The sequence below is a fragment of the Callorhinus ursinus genome, unplaced genomic scaffold (genome assembly GCF_003265705.2).
Source record: "Callorhinus ursinus isolate GAN/ISIS: 27379988/994484 unplaced genomic scaffold, GSC_fseal_2.0 scaffold27, whole genome shotgun sequence".
Lineage (NCBI taxonomy): Eukaryota > Metazoa > Chordata > Mammalia > Carnivora > Otariidae > Callorhinus > Callorhinus ursinus.
Window position 1 is genome coordinate 21967515 of NW_027397089.1, and position 21664 is coordinate 21989178.

The 21664-nt window shown below is 35.5% G+C and overlaps 1 protein-coding gene across 3 annotated transcripts; it reads left to right on the forward strand.

The window, feature by feature from the left end:
- The first annotated feature begins 4173 nt into the window (after nt 1–4173).
- LOC112830042 (natural killer cells antigen CD94-like) lies at nt 4174–21454 on the forward strand. 3 transcript variants are annotated; one of them, XM_025879682.2, is made up of 7 exons: nt 4174–4312; nt 6147–6246; nt 6523–6606; nt 11807–11914; nt 12501–12652; nt 19171–19277; nt 21080–21454. In XM_025879682.2, the coding sequence occupies exons 2-7, from the start codon at nt 6156–6158 to the stop codon at nt 21204–21206; spliced, it is 669 nt and encodes a 222-aa protein (XP_025735467.1). In that variant the 5' UTR covers nt 4174–4312; nt 6147–6155; the 3' UTR covers nt 21207–21454. The 3 variants fall into 3 exon arrangements, with proteins under 3 accessions (XP_025735467.1, XP_073734132.1, XP_073734131.1); XM_073878030.1 differs by having other exon boundaries at nt 4211–4312; nt 6121–6246; XM_073878031.1 differs by lacking the exon at nt 6523–6606.
- Nucleotides 21455–21664: the final 210 nt, after the last annotated feature.

Genomic DNA, 21664 nt, shown 5'->3' on the forward strand with positions numbered 1-21664 from the left:
AAAAAGAAGAAGATAGCAGGAGAGGAAGAATGAAGGGGAGCAAGTCAGAGGGGGAGACGAACCAGGAGAGATGATGGACTCTGAAAAACAAACTGAGGTTTCTAGAGGGGAGGAGGGTAGGGGGATGGGTTAGCCTGGTGATGGGTATTAAAGAGGGCACATTCTGCATGGAGCACTGGGTGTTATAAACAAACAATGAATCATGGAACATTACACCAAAACAAATGATGTAATATATGGTGATTAACATAACAATAAAAAATTTAAAAAAAGATAAAAAGCTTTTGCACAGCAAAAGAAACAGTCCACAAAACCAAAAGACAACTGATAGAATGGGAGAAGATATTTGCAAATGACATATCAGGTAAAGGGCTAGTATCCAAAATCTATAAAGAACATATTAAACTCAACACCCAAAGAACAAATGATCCAATCAAGAAATGGGCAGAAGACATGAACAGACATTTCTGCAAAGAAGACATCCAAATGGCCAACAGACACAGGAAAAAGTGTTCAACATCACTCGGCATCAGGGAAATCCAAATCAAAACCTCAATGAGATACCACCTCACACCCGTCAGAATGGCTAGAATTAACAAGTCAGGAAACGACAGATGTTGGCAGGCATGCGGAGAAAGGGGAATCCTCCTATATTGTTGGTGGGAATGCAAGCTGGTGCAGCCACTCTGGAAAACAGTATGGAGAGGTTCCTCAAAAAGTTGAAAATAGAGCTATCTAAGACCCAGCAATTGCATTACTGGGTATTTACCCCAAAGATACAAATGTAGGAATCCGAAGGGGTACGTGCACCCCGATGTTTATAGCAGCAGTATCCACAATAGCCAAACTGTAGAAAGAGCCAAGATGTCCATCGACAGATGAATGGATAAAGAAGATGTGGTATATATATATACAATAGAATATTATGCAGCCATCAAAAGGAATGAGATCTTGCCATTTGCAACGACGTGGATGGAACTGGAGGGTATTATGCTGAGCGAAATAAGTCAATCAGAGAAAGACATGTATCATATGACCTCACTGATATGAGGAATTCTTAATCTCAGGAAACAAACTGAGCGTTGTTAGAGTGGTGGGGGGTGGGAGGGATGGGGTGGCTGGGTGATAGACATTGGGGAGGTTATGTGCCATGGTGAATGCTGTGAATTGTGTAAGACTGATGAATCACAGACCTGTACCTCTGAAACAAATAATACATTATACATTTAAAAAAAAAAAGAAGATAGCAGGAAGGGAAAAATGAAGGAGGGGAAATCGGAGAGGGAGATGAACCATGAGAGACTATGGACTCTGAGAAACAAACTGAAGGTTCTAGAGGGGAGAGGGGTGGGGGAATGGGTTAGCCTGGTGATGGGTATCAAAGAGGGCATGTACTGAATGGAGCACTGGGTGTTATACACAAACAATGAATCATGGAACACTACATCAAAAACTAATGATGTAATGTATGGTGATTAACATAACATAATAAAAAAATAAAGCTACTAAAAAAGAAATACATGATATGAAAAATAAAAATGAAAACGTATTTTCTCACGGACCTTTGCTTTTTGAATATTTTTTTCAACATTTTATGCAATCTGCTGGCTTTATATAAATTTCACACTAGGGAGGTGTAGGTGGCTCAGTTGGTTAAGCGTCTGCCTTCAGCTCAGGTCATGATCCCAGAGTCCTGGGATCTAATCCTAGTCCCACATCTGGCTTCTGCTTAGCGGGGAACCTGCTTCTCCCTCTGCCTGCTCTCTCTGAGGCTCCCCCTGCTTGTGCTCTCTGTCTCTCTGACAAATAAAATCTTAAAAAAATATATATTTCACACTAATTTAGTTAGATCTTGCTGTCATTCTGCTTTGTTCTGTTTATGTATGTGATCATGAACATCTCTCTCTGTCCCTCTTATTTTATTTACAATTTTTTCATTTTGTGGTTAGATCTTGGTTTCTCCATATTATCATTCTTTTTGCTCAATGTCCTTATAGTTTTTACTTTTCTCTGACACAGGCTAGCTTTGGTGAATGTAAAAATAGTGAACATGAGTGATATTTTAGTGAAATCTTACAGATAAATAAAAGTTGAAGTGGAGAAGAGGTATAGGAAACATTTTAAGAAGCACTAAAAATACATTGACATTGGTTACCAAAGTGTGTGGGTGTTTTAAGGACAGAAAGAACTTTGGGGATAATGTCTTTATAATGGACTGATTAATAATAGCCTCATTCTTCAAAATAGTTAGAAAAGTAAAAGTAAACCTTAAAAAGTAATCATACACCCATACTCTTAACAATAGTACTTTATAATTTTACTTCCTGTAAATACTACTGATAAAATATTTAAAGCTATATAGTTTGATAGGTTTTAGAATTTATTATATCTCTATTAGTTATAAAAACTTGGCATCTTATTAAAAAGCCCTAACAACTAAAATTGCTAATAAGTGCTTTTCATTGGTGGTTTGTCCCAAATTTTTAAGGATATATATATGTATCAGTTGATTTGTTAATATTAACCAATGATAAACATAATCAATTCTACTTTCAAAAAGATTAGAGGCAATGCAGTCCTGTGAATGCATGTAAACTTTTAGAGTCAATTTTCCACTTGGTTCTCAACATATAGAAATGTTATTGAATATCAACTAAGTGGTGACTCATTTGGATGGAAAGTATTCTGGATGCTGCTGAAGGGGATGGGACTGCCAAAGTCAGTCACTTCACTCAGCGGCTGCTTCAGAAGCAGACAAATATAAACTACAGTCAGGTCTTAATGCCTCACACCCCAGAAGATAGCACTGCATTGAGAGTTTAGAAGTCATACTATTCACCCTCTAAAACACACATTTATAGTCAGTTTGCTGGTTTACTCATCCTTTACCAGTGAGGTATATAGTATTTAGTAGCAAAAAAAGAGTTATCAAATATATTTCTGTTAAGTGATGTATTTTGGTATTGGGGAATTTGACATAAGGCTTAGACAGAGATGTGAAACTGCTATGCAGAGTAATTACACTCAGGACCTGGAAGATCTTAGTTCCTAGGCATGCCTGAAGACCATGTTTGCCTTTCAGAGAAAGTCCTGTTGCATGGAGAATTTGCAGAATGCTTTCTCTCTTTATGTCAGAAACCTACTTCTTGAAAACATTTAGCTAGGTCTTAGCAAAGAAACAGCTCAAACCCAAGGAAAATGCACCCCCTCCTTTTTTTTTTTTTTTTTGGCAAAGTGCTTTCAAAGACCTCACCTGGTATAGCTGGCATAGAGTGGATCTCAGTTGTTATTACTACACATTTCTAAGGAGAATTTCAAAGCATCAGAGCATAGGATCCCTTGAGGTGCAGAAATCAATGTGGTTGATATGAAAAAACAAAAAATTTCTTTTGTTCTTGCCTAACACTGACTTCTGCGGTTAATTAGGGCATAAAGTTGCTCACTGAATTAAACAAATAATGTCTTTTAAAAAATGCTTTGTTTTTGCTACAACTATTGGGACAGATGACTTTGATGCTTTAGAAGGACTACCCACAAATCTATTCAATATTTTAAACATGTCTCTATGTTTGTGTCTTAATTTTTATTATTTGAAGAGTTAGTTTCTTCAGGCAATTTAAAGAGATCACAGGAAATAAGTAGAAATGTGATATTCTTCAAATCATTCATGTCTCAGTTTTTATTTATTTAGATTTACTGCAATATATGAAGCAATCTGCCCATCCTTAGGCTGTTTGCTAAAAATAATATCTAAAATTTGAACATTTTGACATTCTCTACTTTTACTATATATATATATATATATATATTATATATATATAACAATTGGGAACTTACTTTCATTCCATAAAAAGAAAATGTATGAATCTTGTCAGGTAGAATATGGATATTTTCCTTTTTATTTTCATAATTTTTAAATTTTATCGTTAAGTATTTCCTAACCTCATGAGATTTTTAAAGGCCATTTTTTTTTCAATCTTCATGGTACCTGCTAAATCCCAAGTTTAAATTGATCCAGAAAATGTGTTTAAGATTTAGCATTTGAGTTTTCTATGACTCTTGTCAGACACAGAGTAGAGTGCAGGAGTTAATGAGATACTGACACCAGTGGAAACTGTAGGGGGGGGGTATCTAATGTCACATGATCATTGGCATTCTTTCTTCTGACAGGGTCTCTCTGAGAGTCAGTGAAACATATCAGTAAGTGCCTACTAGAGTCAAAGCAGAGGTGAAAGGCCCGCAGAGCCAGGACATCACAGCTGTGTTCCTGACCACTCTATTTCTCCAGCTGGTGAGATCCCAAGGCACAGATGTAAGTACTGCAGCCTGCGAGCTTGTGTGACCTATGTTTGTGCTGTCCCATTGTGGAACAAAGTGGAATAAAGTAGAATTTGCTACAGGAAAGCTATGTAGGAAGTGGGAGAGTTTTGGAATGTTGCAGAAAATAATTGACTTTGGGATCTGCGTTAATTCATATCTAATGTTAACTTTATTCTACAAGTGAAGATAGGAATGGATCAGAATGAGAATGGGTCAAAATATTTCTTATGTAGAATGTGATTTTTTTAATCCTTAGATATTTTAAGGACTATTTAATTCTTTTTAGACAATATAAAACGTGGTCCTCCCCCTCTTATCTCTACATGTATTACCTAACTGGTTAGCAATGAATTATCCAAAGGTTAAATTTCCTCATCTTTCAGTTAAGTGTAATAAAGAAAAAGCTTATTGCTTTGAGAATATGATTATTTTTCTATCAAAATAAATCCAGGTTTATATTTGCAGATTTATTTTCTTGTTTTACTTTGTTATACAGATTTTCAATTAAAATACAACTAAACAAAATCCAGTTAGAGAGGAAAAGGACCTTAAGACAAAATTTACCTTATAAATTGGCACTTTGGTAGAAAGAGTATTTATTGAAAATCAAATGTCACTATGTTTATACAGTTTATCATTATTTGCTAATGGTTCAAATCACATTTCCTGACATTCTAATGTAACTGAATGGTGAAATATTAAGATATTTAAAAACCCAAGTTTCAAATCTATTTAGGAGGAACAGTTATCTGTTCTCTCTACACTTACCAAAAATATTCTTTTGGGAAAAATGTTTTCTCCTCTTTAATCACTATGTATTTTTTTAATTTCTAGGGGAGAGAGTTTATTAGGTATTCTTTGAAAGATATTGTTCATATGAGTTAAGTGGAGGTGAAGGATAATATATTTGGATAAATATAAATAAGCTATATATAATATTATACTTGAACTAAATATATATTTACATAAATTACATGTTTAAGTATAATATATAATATTTTAATATACATATATATTTATTTGAGCTAGATTACATTTAATATATTTTATACTTGTTTATTCACACATTTATAAGATTCATATTTATTTTAATTAAAGGCTATCATTTATTTGCTCTCTGACCTTGGGAATGCCGTTTATGCTCTTGGAGCTTCAGTTTACCTCATCTACAAATAGAAAGGACCACTGTGCAGCATTGTTGTTAGAATTACAAGTTATATCCCCCTCATTTAATGTTACTCCCAAAACTCCCTTTCTTTGGATCCTGTGATTTCTGCATTTTCCTCACACTCTAAAAACAAGGTCATGACCCACTGACTTTAAAGTTCAAGGGATAATGTAGATGAATGAGTGGGGTCTGACAAAGGCTTGTGGCAGATGTGGAGTTTGTCAAATTGGAACGTGTGTGTCCTTACTAAAGAGGAAGTTACTGTATTTGGTGTCAATAAAGTTGCCACTGGGCATAAAACAGGCATTAAAAGTGATCAGACATAATTTTTCAAAAGCTAATATAAATCTATTTTTTAGATGGGTATGGAATATATACATTTTTAAATTTGGCAATGAATGCAATTAAAAAAGTGAAACATAACTCTCCCATAAATGGTAGTGGACCATTATTTAATTGTGTAGGATCTCTGTTTAAGTCATTACAAAGAGAAATGTAAAAAAAATTTTCCTAATAGTTCCAGATAAATATTTACTTTAACTTGCTTATTTCAGATGATCATTTGTTTAGCTGTCGCTGTTACTTCATGATAAATATAATGTTATTTTCATGTCTCGTGAAACATTGAATAGGATTTGAGCTGTGTTCTTTGCTGCAGCCCTCAAAAATGAGCGAGGAGAGAGTGACATACATGAACCTGAAATTACCCTATTCGAGGAAACAGAAGGGTGAAAGATGTCCAATGAATAGAAGGAGAGGTAAAGGGTTTTGTTTGTTTTTTTGTTTCTGAAAACATTATGATGTCAAGTAAGAAAAAGTAAAATCATGATAATTGTGTCTATACATTTTGATATTATATATCTGTTCTTTACATATGAAGAGGTATATTTAAATGTAATATTTAATGAGACTTGTGACCAGAGTAAATAGTGATATTCATTTTAGTTCCAGAATGAATTTCCATTTTGTTCTAAATTTTAGGGCCTTTCTAGGCTCAATGCTTACTGTACATTTTGCTTTCTGATTTTGTATAGAATTTCCATGGCATATTGTTGCATTATCCCTGGGAGTTATATGTGTTATCTTCCTGCTGACAATCACAGGCTTAATAAATATGCGTGAGTATCAGGTACACAGTTCTTATGAGAACAATGAGCCAGAGTGGAAAATGAGATGCTGTAATCACTGAACTTCTGCTGAACTTTGTAAATCATAAAATCATGGAACATTACATCAAAAACTAATGATGTATTGTATGGTGACTAACATAACATAATAAAATTAAATTAAATTAAAAAAAGTAATAGAAGATTTGCAGAATCCTAATTAATCTTATAAGGATCCATTGTAAGACACTGTAAAAAAATCATAAAGTCCTATAGAAATGTTAGTAATTATGATGGTGTTGATGATAATATTGAGGATGATGATTTTATTATTTTGCTATCACTTAGGTTTTATACCACACAAAATAGTGTAAGCAATAGCAGTAATGGCAGAAAATTTGGCTGAAATGTACAGTGAGTCTTACATATATATTCATTCTTATATTTTGTGTGGAAGGAGGTTTTCCATATTATCAGAGAATTGGAAAAATCTTTATTTGAATTTTACATTCTTTATCATATTGCAATACTGCTTAAATCACAAGGGGAATATAAAGTTGATCTATTTTCTATATCACTTTTTATAGATTTCATATCAATTTTTTAAACAATGTGTATAGAATACTTGTTTTTAATATCCTTTTCCTGATGTTTATTACTCTTTGTTTCATTCATTCAACAACAATTTTGAGTATCTTTGCTGGGTCAGGAACTATGGATGGCACTGAAGAAATAAATTTTAGAAAGTGAGCTCTCAATGAGCTCCGTTTTAAGGGGAAGATTTTTTTTTAAATGAAGCTGTTTTTAAAATAAATATTATTAGTGCTGCAATAATGGCATGAAGATATCAGATGGGTGGGCTATTCCATGCTGAGGTCAAGAAACTTTCCTCTAGGAGATAGTAATTGACATGATATAAAATATAGGTAGGGTGTAATCAGGAAATTCATGGTAGAGAAGACTCTTCCAGGCAGAACAGCATGAACAGAAGAACATATTGATGTGTTAGGAGAATTTCAGTTTTGGGTAAATAAAAGAAGTATGTAGAAATGGGTTTCATTAGATATGCAATTTATGGTAATTTTAATATCATGTTAGGAAATTTTAGATCTGTCCTAAAAACAAAAAAGAAACTATTGGAAGATTTATCTGAGGGCAAAACAGGACTCATGTCCCATGAACAGATAGGGATTTTGGAAAGGTCAATCTGTATAGACTGGAAAGTGAGGGAAGGGACAAGATAGGAGGATGTTTCAGGAATCAGGGTTAGTTAGAATGACTAAATTAGGGGCGCCTGGGTGGCTCAGTCATTAAGCATCTGCCTTCGGCTCAGGTCATGATCCCAGGGTCCTGAGATCGAGCCCTGCATTGGGCTCCCTGCTCAGCCGGAAGCCTGCTTCTCCCTCTCCCACTCCCCCTGCTTGTGTCCCCTCTCTTGCTCTCTCTCTCTCTGTCAAATAAATAAATAAAATATTTAAAAAAAAGAATGACTAAATTAGTGTCATGAAAGAAGTAATGAAGGGTAGGGACCACATATGGGAAATATTTAATGTGTAGCATTGTTAAGATTATGCCTTTTATTGATTGTGTGAGGGAAACAAGTGAATCAGTGTTACCATTTGACATCGGGCTCTACACCTTGGTAAATATATTCCACTAAATGTTTTAGAAGACACAAGAGGGACATTACGGTATGATTTAGGGTGTGTGTGTGTGTGTGTGTGTGTGCGTGTGTGCTAATAATGGTGAAGAGTGAGGTGCTGGTGGCATATCATTGGAGGTTACCAAAAAGAATTAGATTAGTCTGAGTCTTCCAAAGTGAGTTTTTGCAGTAGACACAGAGTATCTGCACATATAGGATAGAATCAGAAGTCTGAAGATCAAGAGATATGCCTAGATTAGAGATATGAATTGTTTATTCAACAACTAAAGGAACAAGTATTCAAAAACATAGTAGAGGAAAGAAGCTAGACCATGTGTCACCTTGTAAAACCAGGGAGACTAGATTATGCTAGAACAAGGGTGAGAAGGATGATTCTTAGGATAAATCAACATTTAGAAGTAAGTGTGAGAGGAGCAAATAGTGAAAAACAGTGATGGTTTGGTTAAACAAGGAAGGGATCCAAAACATTATGGCATCATATGGAGAGGAGGTTAAAGATAGTTATGGGTTTCAAGTAGTACAGAAAGACAAAGTATTATGATAGTGAAAGGTATGCTTATTATATTTGTCAAACAGAGAGGCCACTAATGACATTTTCTAGAGTAGATTCAGCAAAATGGTAGGTTGGGTCAAAGCTTCATTACAGTGACTGAAACTTATTCAAACATTAGGAAGTTGAGAAAATGAGTAGAGAAAACTATTTTTTGAATTATGGCTAAGCAAAAAATTTCCCATGTGTTGAAAATATGTGGATATATATGATCTCATACATTGTAGAGGGACTATAAACTGACACAAGTACTTTGTCAGTTTGGTATTATCTCCTAAACCTGAACATGAGTCAGTCATTTGCAGCCTAAGTATATGTCCAACAGATACACTTGCACATGCACAGATATGCACTTCTACGGACTGTTTATAGCAGTGCTGTTTACTATCAAACACCTCAGAAATACATAAATGACCACTAATGGGAGAGTAAATGAAACCTCAGTAATTTATTTCCCAATGCAGTTTATGTAGCAGTTAAAATAAACTACAGTGATATACAACGATGTGGATGAAATTTATGAAGATAATATGAAATGAAAAAAGAGCAAGAGCACACAAGTTCTTGTATATCATACTTTCTTACAAACTTAAATAGTTAAAAACAAATAAATAGTAATATTTCAGGAAATACATAAGGAGACAATAAAAGTATATGTAAAATTTATCAAGGGGTGATTGTAATGGGCTTTAGTAACACTGAGAGAGGTAGGAAGAAGGGATGAAATAAAGTATAAAGGTAGGTAAATGTAATAGTTAAGGAGCTAGCTACAGTATTTGGTGGTTAACATATTGGCTAAATAAATAAGAAAAATAAAGGTTCTGAGAGCAAATTTGAGAGTGTTTCATGAATAAAGTATTATGAACAACCTTATGCAATCCCCAATCTAAGAGTTAAAAAAACAATTCTCTTACAAAAAATATGAAGAATAAAGGATAGGAAATTTTGTGGGAGAGGTGACTTGAGATGAGCATAATGCAAGAGAAGGGAACCATGAGAAGGAAAATGTTGAGGGTCCAAGAGAGAAATATAATAGTAGGAGATCACAGTCACTAAAGATTCAATAGGGGATGAAATCAAGACCAGGGGTTGAAGTTTCAGACTTACTCAGTGAAAAGCAATATTTTTTTCCGAGATAGAATGAGGGATACCTGTGTATTTATAGGAGGTGAGGCAGGATTTTGAGAGGAATGTACACTTGCTGGTGACTGTTTCCATGTGAAATAACACATGAGGCCATCTTCTGAGGGGGAGCATCAAGGAGGTGCACTAGATAACTTAGGAAAAGTATAAATACTTGAAATAGCTGTTGATGAGAAAAGAGTGTGAGTCAATAACTATACTGTGTAATGTTGAGGTGAAATATTGATGAGAAGCATAAGTGTTGGTCAGCATTAAACCATATGGGTACAGTTTTGTGATTTTTGGTCATCTGACTTTTAGAAGCCTTGTAGAGATGAGATGGTGAATGCCAAGAGTATCCAAGGTTGGTTTATTTTGTATGTTTTTTATTTTATTTTTTATTTTTTAAGTAGCCTCACACCCAACATGGGGCTTTAACCTAAGACCCTGAGATAAAGAGTCACATGCTCTACCCACTGAGCCAGCCATGTATCCCAATGAATTTGGTTATTTTTAGATGTTCATAAAGACTATGTTGTAAGTTTCTTGGAGGTCCCGCCAAAATTAATTTTGTACCATGTGTCCTTGGATAGTCAGTAAGGAAAGGACAAGGGAATTAATTAGTCACAAGATCTTGTAGTATTTAGGTGTCAGAGGTCTTTTTTTTTTTTAAGATTTTATTTATTTATTTGAAAGAGAGAAAGATAGAGATAGCAACAGAGCACAAATGGGGAGGTGAGGGAGAAGCAGGCTCCCCATTGAGCAGGGAGCCTGTCATGCCACTCCAACCCAGGACCCTGGGATCATGACCTGAACTGAAGGCAGATGCTTAACCGACGGAGCCACCCAGGCATCCTTAGGTATCAGAGGTCTTAACATGTCTTGTTTATTTTTAAATTTATTTACTTATTTTAGCGACTGAGAGATCTTGTGCAGGGGGAGGGACAGAAGGAGAACTAGCAAGCAGACTCCATGTTGTGCATGGTGCTGGTGGTGGGGCTCAAACCCAGGACCCTGAGATCATGATCTGAGTTGAAACCAAGAGTTGGAGGCTTAACTGACTGAGCCACTCAGGTGCTCCTTAATGTGTCTTTTTAATTCAAAACCAGTATATGAACATTGGAATGGATGGCTCAGTTAAAGCAATAGTTATATTTATTGCAACTGACTATATTAAGAGACTGTGCAATTTATGTTGTTGGATATTTACAAGTAGCCAAGAATTTGACTGAATAATGATGGGTCATAGCAGATTTGAAAATGAACGTTCTCAGTTATGTAACAAATCTTTAAAGGATTTTTCTTCTAATGTTCACACACTGAAAGAGCCATATACTTCATGTTTTTACATTTTTATTTGTGAGTTTGGGAAAATATTGCTATTTCTCTCAGAGATTTTTAACTTTCCTTTTGCATATTAGAAGGAGCCATCTGAGCCCATACTCCATGCACATTCAATGAATCAATTATAAGTTTATTCTAGAGAAGAGCCAAATCCCTGTATTTAGCTTTATATGCAAAAACTAAATACAAAATAATATACTGAATACTCAATTTCACCAACTTTGAAATCTTTATTTCAAGTGTAGATGACATAGAAACTAGTAATGTATTTGATTTCCTGTTTTTATTTTCTGTTTTATAAAAGTTGATTACTATTTTACATACTTAACAAGTAATAGATAGCAAATAAAGTTGTATAATAAAAATCTGTTTTATGTTCTGACACTTCATAGTATTTTATCCTCACATTTCCTCTGATGGTACATTCATTTAGTCAACAGCATTCACCACATAATTTAAATGAGAGTAAGTGATTATAATAAAGTGGCCTATTAAAGGCATTCATGACCTTAACTTTCTAATATGGGTTAAAGTTTTTCAGAGGTGTTCTGGAAACACAATGCAAGATATGAAAGACATAAAAGACAAAAATGCTTCCTTTGCAGAATTTGAAGGTCACTTAATTTTACCATCTATTACAGGTATGTACTGAATACTTATGCTGTTAGTTACAGATTTTTTTAAATATATAATTTTAAATTTTTAAATATTTTTTAAAAATATATAATTTTAAAACTTTACATTGTATTTTGTCAGGGCCTTTAATTTTGCTCACCTTTTAAAATCAAATCATTTTCTTTACTATAGGTAATTGAACTCAACTTTCACAAAGTCATGTTGATGTGATTATTTGAGTAATTTATCCTCATGAATGAATTTTCCCCAATATATATCCTTTGGAATTAATACCATCCCTGTACATTCCACTGGTGGATTTCTCCCAGAAGGGAGAACTGCTCCATGTTGCTGCCATGCATTTGGCCTTTGGAAGTCAAGATTTCTCAGTGCAATCCTAACAATGGCCTGAAGTCTGTCAGAGACAGTCCCTGGCTCCACAATTTGGCCAAAGAGCTATTGCCAGCATTAGATTTCTGGGAGTCAGAAATACCACCTATTTTTTTTTTTTTTTTTTGGTTATTCAGTCTGAACTAAGCAATGAGATATATAGAAGGTGCAGGTCTCTAAGTGTTCTTGTGGTTGAAGATCATGGTGGATTTTGTTTTTAAGATAAAGACTATATCAGTCTTGAAGAAAAAATGTCCTGCTGTGGAAGAAGCTGTTACTATTTTTCAAAGGAAGAGAAGACTTGGGAGAGGAGTAAGGAGTCATGCCAAGACATGCGTTCTAGTCTCATAGGGATTGATAATAAAGAGGAGCAGGTATGTCTACTTTATAAAACTTGAGTAAATGTTTTATGAGAAGTTCCTGTATCTTGAGTTAGGATAATTACTTAGACTTTCCTCCAGTACTATTTGGCCACTTTGTGTTGAAGCACTTGCTAACTGGTGGAGATTGCTTTGCAGAGGAGACACAGGTGCAACAGAGACCTAGAAGAACCATTGTTTTATTTTTTATTTTATTTTATTTTTTTTAATTTTTTTAATGTTATGTTAATCATCATATATTACATCATTAGTTTTTGGTGCAGTGTTCCATGATTCATTGTTTGTTCATAACACCCAGTGCTCCATGCAGAACGTGCCCTCCTCAATACCCATCACCAGGCTAACCCATCCCCCTACCCTCCGCCCCTCTAGAAACCTCAGTTTGTTTTTCAGAGTCCATCATCTCTCATGGTTCGTCTCCCCCTCTGACATACTCCCCTTTTCTTCCTCTCCTGTTATCTTCTTCTTTTTCTTTTTTCTTAAAATATGTTGCGTTATTTGTTTCAGAAGTACAGATCTGTGATTCAACAGTCTTGCACAATTCACAGCGCTCACCGTAGCACATACCCTCCCCAATGTCTATCACCCAGCCACCCCATCCCTCCCACCCCCAACCACTCCAGTAACACTCAGTTTGTTTCCTGAGATTAAGAATTCCTCATATCAGTGAGGTCATGTGATACATGTCTTTCTCTGATTGACTTATTTCACTAAGCATAACACCCTCCAGTTCCATCCACGTCGTTGCAAATGGCAAGACCTCATTCCTTTTGATGGCTGCATAATATTCCATTGTGTATATATACCACCTCTTCTTTATCCATTCATCTGTCGATGGACATCTTGGCTCTTTCTACAGTTTGGCTATTGTGGACATTGCTGCTATAAACATTGGGGTGCACGTACCCCTTCGGATCCCTACATTTGTATCTTTGGGGTAAATACCGAGTAGTGCAATTGCTAGATTGTATGGTAGCTCTATTTTCAACTGTTTGAGGAACCTCCACACTGTTTTCCAGAGTGGCTGCATCAGCTTGCATTCCCACCAACAGTGTAGGAGGGTTCCCCTTTCTCCACATCCCCGCCAACATCTGTCGTTCCCTGACTTGTTAATTTTAGCCATTCTGACTGGTGTGAGGTGGTATCTCATTGAGGTTTTGATTTGGATTTCCCTGATGCCGAGCGATGTGCAGCACTTTTTCATGTGTCTGTTGGCCATTTGGATGTCTTCTTTGAAAAAACGTCTGTTCATATCTTCTGCCCATTTCTTTATTGGATTCTTTGTTCTTTGGGTGTTGAGTTTGATAAGTTCTTTATAGATTTTGGATACTAGCCCTTTACCTGATATGTCATTTGCAAATATCTTCTCCCATTCTGTCGGTTGTCTTTTGGTTTTGTGGACAGTTTCTTTTGCTGTGCAAAAGCTTTTTATCTTGATGAAGTCCCAAGAATTCATTTTTGCCCTTGCTTCCCTTGCCTTTGGCAATGTTTCTAAGAAGAAGTTGTTGTGGATGAGGTCGAAGAGGTTGCTGCCTGTGTTTTCCTTTAGGATTTTGATGGACTCCTGTCTCACACTGAGGGCTTTCAACCATTTCCAGTCTATTTTTGAGTGTGGTGTAAGGAAATGGTCCACTTTCATTCTTCTGCATGTGGCTGTCTAATTTTCCCAACACCATTTGTTGAAGAGATTGTCTTTTTTCCATAGGACATTCTTTCTGGCTTTGCCAAAGATGAGTTGACCATAGAGTTGAGGGTCCATTTCTGGGCGCTCTATTCTGTTCCATTGATCTATGTGTCTGTTTTTGTGCCAATAGTATATTGTCTTGATGATGACAGCTTTGTAATAGAGCTTGAAGTCCGGAATTGTGATGCCGCCAGCTTTGCATTTTCTTTTTCAACATTCCCCTGGCTATTCAGGGTCTTTTCTGATTCCACACAAATTGTACGATTATTTGTTCCATTTCTTTGAAAAAAATGGTTGGTATTTTGATAGGGATTGCATTGAATGTGTAGATTGCTCTAGGTAGCATCGACATCTTCACAATATTTGTTCTTCCAATCCCTGAGCATGGAATGTTTTTCCATTTCTTTGTGTCTTCCTCAATTTCTTTCATGAGTATTTTATAGTTTTCTGAGTACAGATCCTTTGCCTCTTTGGTTAGATTTATTCCTAGGTATCTTATGGTTTTGGGTGCAATTGTAAATGGGATAGACTCCTTAATTTCTCTTTCCTCTGTCTTGTTGTTGGTGTATAGGAATGCCACTGATTTCTGTGCATTGATTTTATATCCTACCACTTTACTGAATTCCTGTATGAGTTCTAGCAGTTTTGGGGTGGAGTCTTTTGGATTTTCCACATAAAATGTCATATCATCTGCAAAGAGTGAGAGTTTGATTTCTTCTTTGCTGATTAGGATGCCTTTTATTTCTTTTTGTTGTCTGATTGCCGTGGCTAGGACTTCTAATACTATGTTGAATAGCAGTGGTGATCGTGGACATTCCTGCCATTTTCCTGACCTTATGGGGAAAGCTCTCAGTTTTTTCCCATTGAGAATGATATTCGCTGTGTGTTTTTCATAGATGGCTTTTATGATACTGAGGTATGTACCCTCTATCCCTATACTCCGAAGAGTTTTGATCAAGAAAGGATGCTGTACTTTGTCAAATGCTTTTTCTGCATCTATTGAGAGGATCATATGATTCTTGTTCTTTCTTTCATTAATGTGTTTTATCACATTGATTGATTTGTGGATGTTGAACCAACCTTGCAGCCCAGGGATAAATCCCACTTGGTCGTGGTGAATAATCCTTTTAATGTACCATTGGATCCTATTGGCTAGTATTTTGGTGAGAATTTTTGCATACATGTTCATCAGGGATATTGGTCTGTAATTCTCCTTTTTGATGGGGTCTTTGTCTGGTTTTGTGATCAAGGTAATGGTGGCCTCATAAAACGAGTTTGGAAGTTTTCCAACCATTTCTACTTTTTGGAAGAGTTTCAGAAGAATAGGTATTAATTCTTCTTTAAATGTTTGGTAGAATTTCCCTGGGAAGACATCTGGCCCTGGGCTCTTGGGAGATTTTTGATGACTGCTTCAATTTCCTTAGTGGTTATAGGTCTGTTCAGGTTTTCTATTTCTTCCTGGTTCAGTTTTTATAGTTGATACATCTCTAGGAATGCATCCATTTCTCCCAGATTTTCTAATTTGCTGCATATAGTTGCTCATAATATGTTTTTATAATTGTTTGTGTTTCTTTGGTGTTGGTTTTGATCGCTCCTCTTTCATTCATGATTTTGTTGATTTCGGTCATTTCTCTTTTCTTTTTGATAACTCTGGCCACGGGTTTATCAATCTGGTTAATTCTTTCAAAGAACCAGTTCCTAGTTTAGCTGATCTGTTTTACTGTTCTTTTCATCTCTCTTTCATTGATTTCTGCTCTGATCTTTATTATTTCTCTTCTTCTGCTGGGTTTAGGCTTTATTTGCTGTTTTTTCTCTAGCTCCTTTAGGTGTAGGGTGAGGTTGTGTATGTGAGACCTTTCTTGTTTCTTGAGAAAGGCTTGTATTGCTATATACTCTCCTCTTAGGACTGCCTTTGCTGCATCCCAAAGATTTTTGAACAGTTGTGTTTTCATTTTCATTGGTTTCCATGAATTTTTAAAATTCTTCTTTAATTTCCTGGTTGACCCATTCATTCTTTAGTAGGATGCTTTTTAGCCTCCATGTAGTTGAATTCTTTCCAACTTTTCTCTTGTGATTGAGTTCTCGTTTAAATGCACTGTGGTCTGAAAATATGCAGGGAATGATCCCAATCTTTTGGTACCGGTTGGGACCTGATTTGTGACCTAGGATATGATCTATTCTGGAGAATGTTCCATGGGCACTAGAGAAGACTGTGTATTCTGTTGCTTTGGGGTGGAATGTTCTGAATATATCTGTGAAGTCCATTTGGTCCAGTGTATCATTTAAAGTCTTTATTTCCTTGTTGATCTTTTCTTAGATGATCTACCCATTTCAGTGAGGGGGGGTGTTAAAGTCCCCTGCTATTATTGTATTGTTGTCAATGTGTTTCTTTGCTTTTGTTATTAATTGGGTTATATAATTGGCTGCTCCCATGTTAGGGGCATAGATATTTACAATTGTTAGATCTTCTTGTTGGATAGACCCTTTAAGTAGGATATAGTGTCCTTCCTCATCTCTTATTACAGTCTTTGGTTTAAAATCTAATTTGTCTGATATAAGGATTGCCACCCCAGCTTTCTTTTGGTGTCCATTAGCATGGTCAATGGTTTTCCACCCCCTCACCTTCAATCTGGAGGTTTTTTTGGGTCTAAAATGAGTCTCTTGCAGACAGCATACTGATGGGTCTTGTTTTTTTTTAATCCAATCTGATAGCCTGTGTCTTTTGATTGGGGCATTTAGCCCATTACATTCGGGGTAACTATTGAAGATTGAATTTAGTGCCATTGTATTGTCTGTAAGGTGACTGTTACTGTATATTGTCTGTGTTTTTCTGGTCTATGTTGCCTTTAGGCTCTCTGTTTGCTTAGAGGACCCCTTTCAATATTTCTTGTAGGGCTGGTTTTGTGTTTTCAAGTTTCTTTAGTTTTTGTTTGTCCTGGAAGCTTTTTATCTCTCCTTCTATTTTCAATGACAGCCTAGATGGATATAGTGTTCTTGGCTGCATATTTTTCTCATTTAGTGCTCTGAAGGTATCATGCCAGTCCTTTCTGGCCTGCCAGGTCTCTGTGGATAGGTCTGTTGTCAATCTAATGTTTCTACCGTTGTAGTTTACAGATCTCTTGTCCCAAGCTGCTTTTCAGGATTTTCTCTTTGTCTCTGAGACTCATAAGTTTTACTATCATTTATGATAGCCTTGCTGTCAGGATCTAAACTGGAATACTGATGCATATACAAACCCTGCAACAGACTTTGCTGTACAACAGCATTACTCTTACCCTAATGGTTTAGAATTTTAGTCTTTTTCTGCTTTACCACACCCAAGATTGTGATGAAAGCAGTGCCTTAAATCCATTGGTACTGAAAACTGAGATTGGCTTTTATACATTTATGTATACCCCTAAATCTAACAAAAGTATGTGAGTGAAAGTATCAATGAACATTTAATTTTAGTGTTTCTTCAGTGACCTAGAAAGGATAATGCATAGTTTTGTGATGCTTATATAATACCCCCCATTTTACCTACTCTAAAAGATGCAGTCTTAAGATTTTTTTCTTATACAATTTAATTACAGTGAAAAAATTTTGGAGTGTGTGTGTGTGTGTATGTGTATGTGTGTGTGTGTAGAGAAAGTGAGAGTGTGAGAGAGGGGGATTAGATTACATTGCTTTTAGGAAAGAACATTAATTTGTTGCTTCACATTTGCATCCATAAGAGACATTTGAAATGAATAAAATATGTCAATTGGAATAATGATTACAAAGAATTTACAGGTTTTTATGTTAAAGATATTTTCGACACTGTATGCATTATTCAGTGCACAAAAATCTTCAAAGCAAACAGTATGGTTCCCTCTGTATAGCAACGAAAATGCTCAAAGTAGTTTTATTTTCTTCAGTGTACGTAGCAAATAAATGGCATAAGCTATTTTAATGCCTGTAGGTATAGTTTCTTATATTCCACAGCTTGGGTATGCCTCATCCATTCTCTAGAGGATGGGAATTTGCATTGTTTCCAGCTTTTGCTGTTATGAATAGTCCTTTGTTAAACACTCTTAGACATGGCTCTGTGCAAAATTGTTCCACATGTCCTCTCTTCTCCATCATAAATCTTCCTATGAATGGTTTATTGGGCAATAGAATTTGTACAAGTTAAATTTTATATGAGAATTCCAAATTATTTTTCAATATGATTTTAGGAACTATTTTAAAGATATTTTTGATCTCTACCATCCCACAAACTTGGTGGTGTTATTTTTACTTTCTGCTAATTGAACAGTTGTAAGATATATCCTTGTGACTTTTATTTGCATTTTCCTGCTCTCTAGTTAGCTTAGCTCTTTCCATATTTATTGGCTACATGCTTTACTTATTTGAAATATGTTCTTATGTTTTGTCCATTTTTTCTTATTGGATCACTTTGTTTTCTTATTGATTTATAGAAATATGTATTTGTTCTTTAAATTATTGCAGATGTCTCAGGATTTGAAGCTTGTCTTTCCACATTCTTTAAGATGTCTTATGATGAAGAGAAATTCTAGGTTTAGTGCAGTCATATTTACCCATCCACTTTATTATATGTGGAGATTTTTAAAAAATCCATCGTGTCCTTTGTTGATATCTTTCAACCAGTCACAAAGACTTGAGTGATTTGTTCATTGAAAACTTTTCATTTCAACTTCTTCTCCACACCGTGGAGAAATTAACTTGCTTCCTCCATTTATCAGAATGGTATTTGAAGATAAAAGTGCCCAGTATTTTATAAGTCCTTTGTGGGTGAGTCGTTTGCATTGATGTTATGAGTAATACGAATAATTCTACTTTTCCACAGAACTTCATTCAATCAAAAATAAAATACAATTATTGGATTGGATTATATAAAGTAGGAGCTAAACATCCCTGGAAGTGGCTGGATGACACACTCTTATCTCAGATGGTGTAAGTTTTCATGTCACAGGAACTGACATGGTAGATTTCCTGCTCTGGAACTTTCCTGCTCAGGAACTGCCTGGTAGATTATAGGTCAAGAATAGGAAAGGATCCTTGGGGACCTAGGGAATATCTTGAATTCCATTTGATCGCGCTTCTCAGATAGGCAACCAAATGCAAATCTCAGGCTTCAGATAGTCCCAAAGAGCATTATTTATTCCCATGTTCTTTATTGGATGATCTTTCCAGACACAGTAACGTGACATTTTGCTTTTATACCTTTCTCTTGTATGTTCTGTGATACTAGCATGTTCAAGTAATGGCTGCAGGAAATGGTAAAACTATAATGAGTGAATAAAACTTGCATCTAAACCAAGCACTCTCTGTGCAACTTGTACCTGTTTGCTCGGTATTATTCAAGAACTAAAAAGAAAAGAGCTTTTTCCAATAAATCATTTAGTAATCTTGTATCTCTAGTGTGATCACTTAGTGTCTTTCGTGCTATTATTTTACACAAATCCACATAAATTCTGGTAGTCTTGTCTCATTGGTAAATCCCATAGATTTGCCGGTTTGTTGTCCAGGAAACTAGAAAATGAAGAAAAATGATTTGTCATAACTAATCTAAGTAACATAAGGGAGATTATGAGAGACATTGGGCTATTTAACATGCTGTTTACTGATTGCCTGTAATATGCCAGGCACTATTTTAGACATTGAAGCTACAGTGATGAATAAAACAGGCAACAGTATCCTCCCCTTATGGATATTACATTCTAATGCAGGCCTGATAGTGCTGGTGGGGATGAGTGAAGACAAAGCAAATATGCCAAGTAAAGAAGAAGATAAATGCTATGGATTGTTGTGACATTTCTTTTTTCTATATTATAATGTCTTTTGTGTATGAAGATAAGAGGAAGAGATTTTACTGTTTTAAATGGGGGTGCTCAGAGACAGTGTCCTTGAGAAATGATGTTTGTACAGTATCTTGAATGAGCAAGCCCTGTGGATTACCTAATGGGACAGCATCCTAGCAGTAGAAACAGCTAGTGTAAAGACTCTGAGGTAGGAGTGTGTTTAGCTTGCTTGAGGAAATAGGAAAAAGGCCTGCAATGCTAGAGCAAAGTGAAAAAGGGGGAGAGAAGTAGGTCAGAGAGGTAGTGAGGGTGAGAGCAGGAAGGACTTCAGAAGAGTGTAAGTAGTTGGATTTTTTCATGAGGGCAAAGAGTAGGTATTGGAGGGTTTTGAGCAGGGAAGTGACAAGGCAGGTTTCCTATTTCAGAGACTCCTTCTGGGCACTCTGTTCAGATTAGATGATGTGTGTTCCTTGGGGTGAGGAGTGGGAGTAAAAGCTGGGATGCAGGAGGCTAAGAATCTGTTGGATTCATCCAGGTGAGATGTAGTGCCTTGATGAAGATGGTAGGGTTTGTGCTGCTGTAAAGTGGCCAGATTCCACACTTCTTTCAAAGATGTGTGAGAAGAAAAAAATATGTGTGAGAGAGGTTGACAATTCAGGGATGTTTCCAAGGTTTTTGGCCCAGTAATTGTAAGAATGATGTAGCCATTAATGTTAATAAGGCATATTTGGAATTCAGTTGTAGATACAAGTTTAATAAATCTATTAACCAGTTAGCTAAGTACAAGGGTGGCACTTGGGAATTGTGATACATGATTAAGAAGTTCAAGTGAGAGGTCTGTGCTAGGGATGCAGATGTTGCATGTCCATTGAAAGAACTGCACATATGTTTTAAATTCGTCATAAATATTACCTAAGAAATGACTTTCTAAAATAAATATATTCTCTGCTGCAGGCATCTCCAACAGAATTTACCAGATATAAAATGTGGATTCCTCAACTCATCAAATATTTTTAGTGCTGATTGTAGTAAACGCTTTCGTTACATTTGTGAAAAGGAGTTCACTGGCCATGATAATTAAAAGAATTATTGTCAAAAAAAATAAAAGAATTATTGTCATCAAAGTTTTAATATTTTCATTCTTTAATAGGTATTAGGAAAAAGCTCAGGATATTGAGTCAAATTAGTCAACTATGCTTGATTTACAAAGGATTATGATCTTTCAAACATCCTTCAGCAATCATAAAAAATAAATTTTATGAATAGTAAATTATACATCCAAAAAATGAACATATTGTTTTGGAAGTTCAAGAACCAATCCATCAAAGAATGTGAAAACAAATTCGTTTTTATTGAGTATAAAATTTTATATTTTAAAATATAATTAATGACCTTGATATATTAGGTAATTAATACATTCACATTGTTCAAAATATGAGATATGAAATAATGAACAATTTCTCTTTACCTATCTTATCCCCTATTCACCTAGTTCTCTTTTCATGGGCAAACATGTAATAGTTTAGATACTATTCAGAC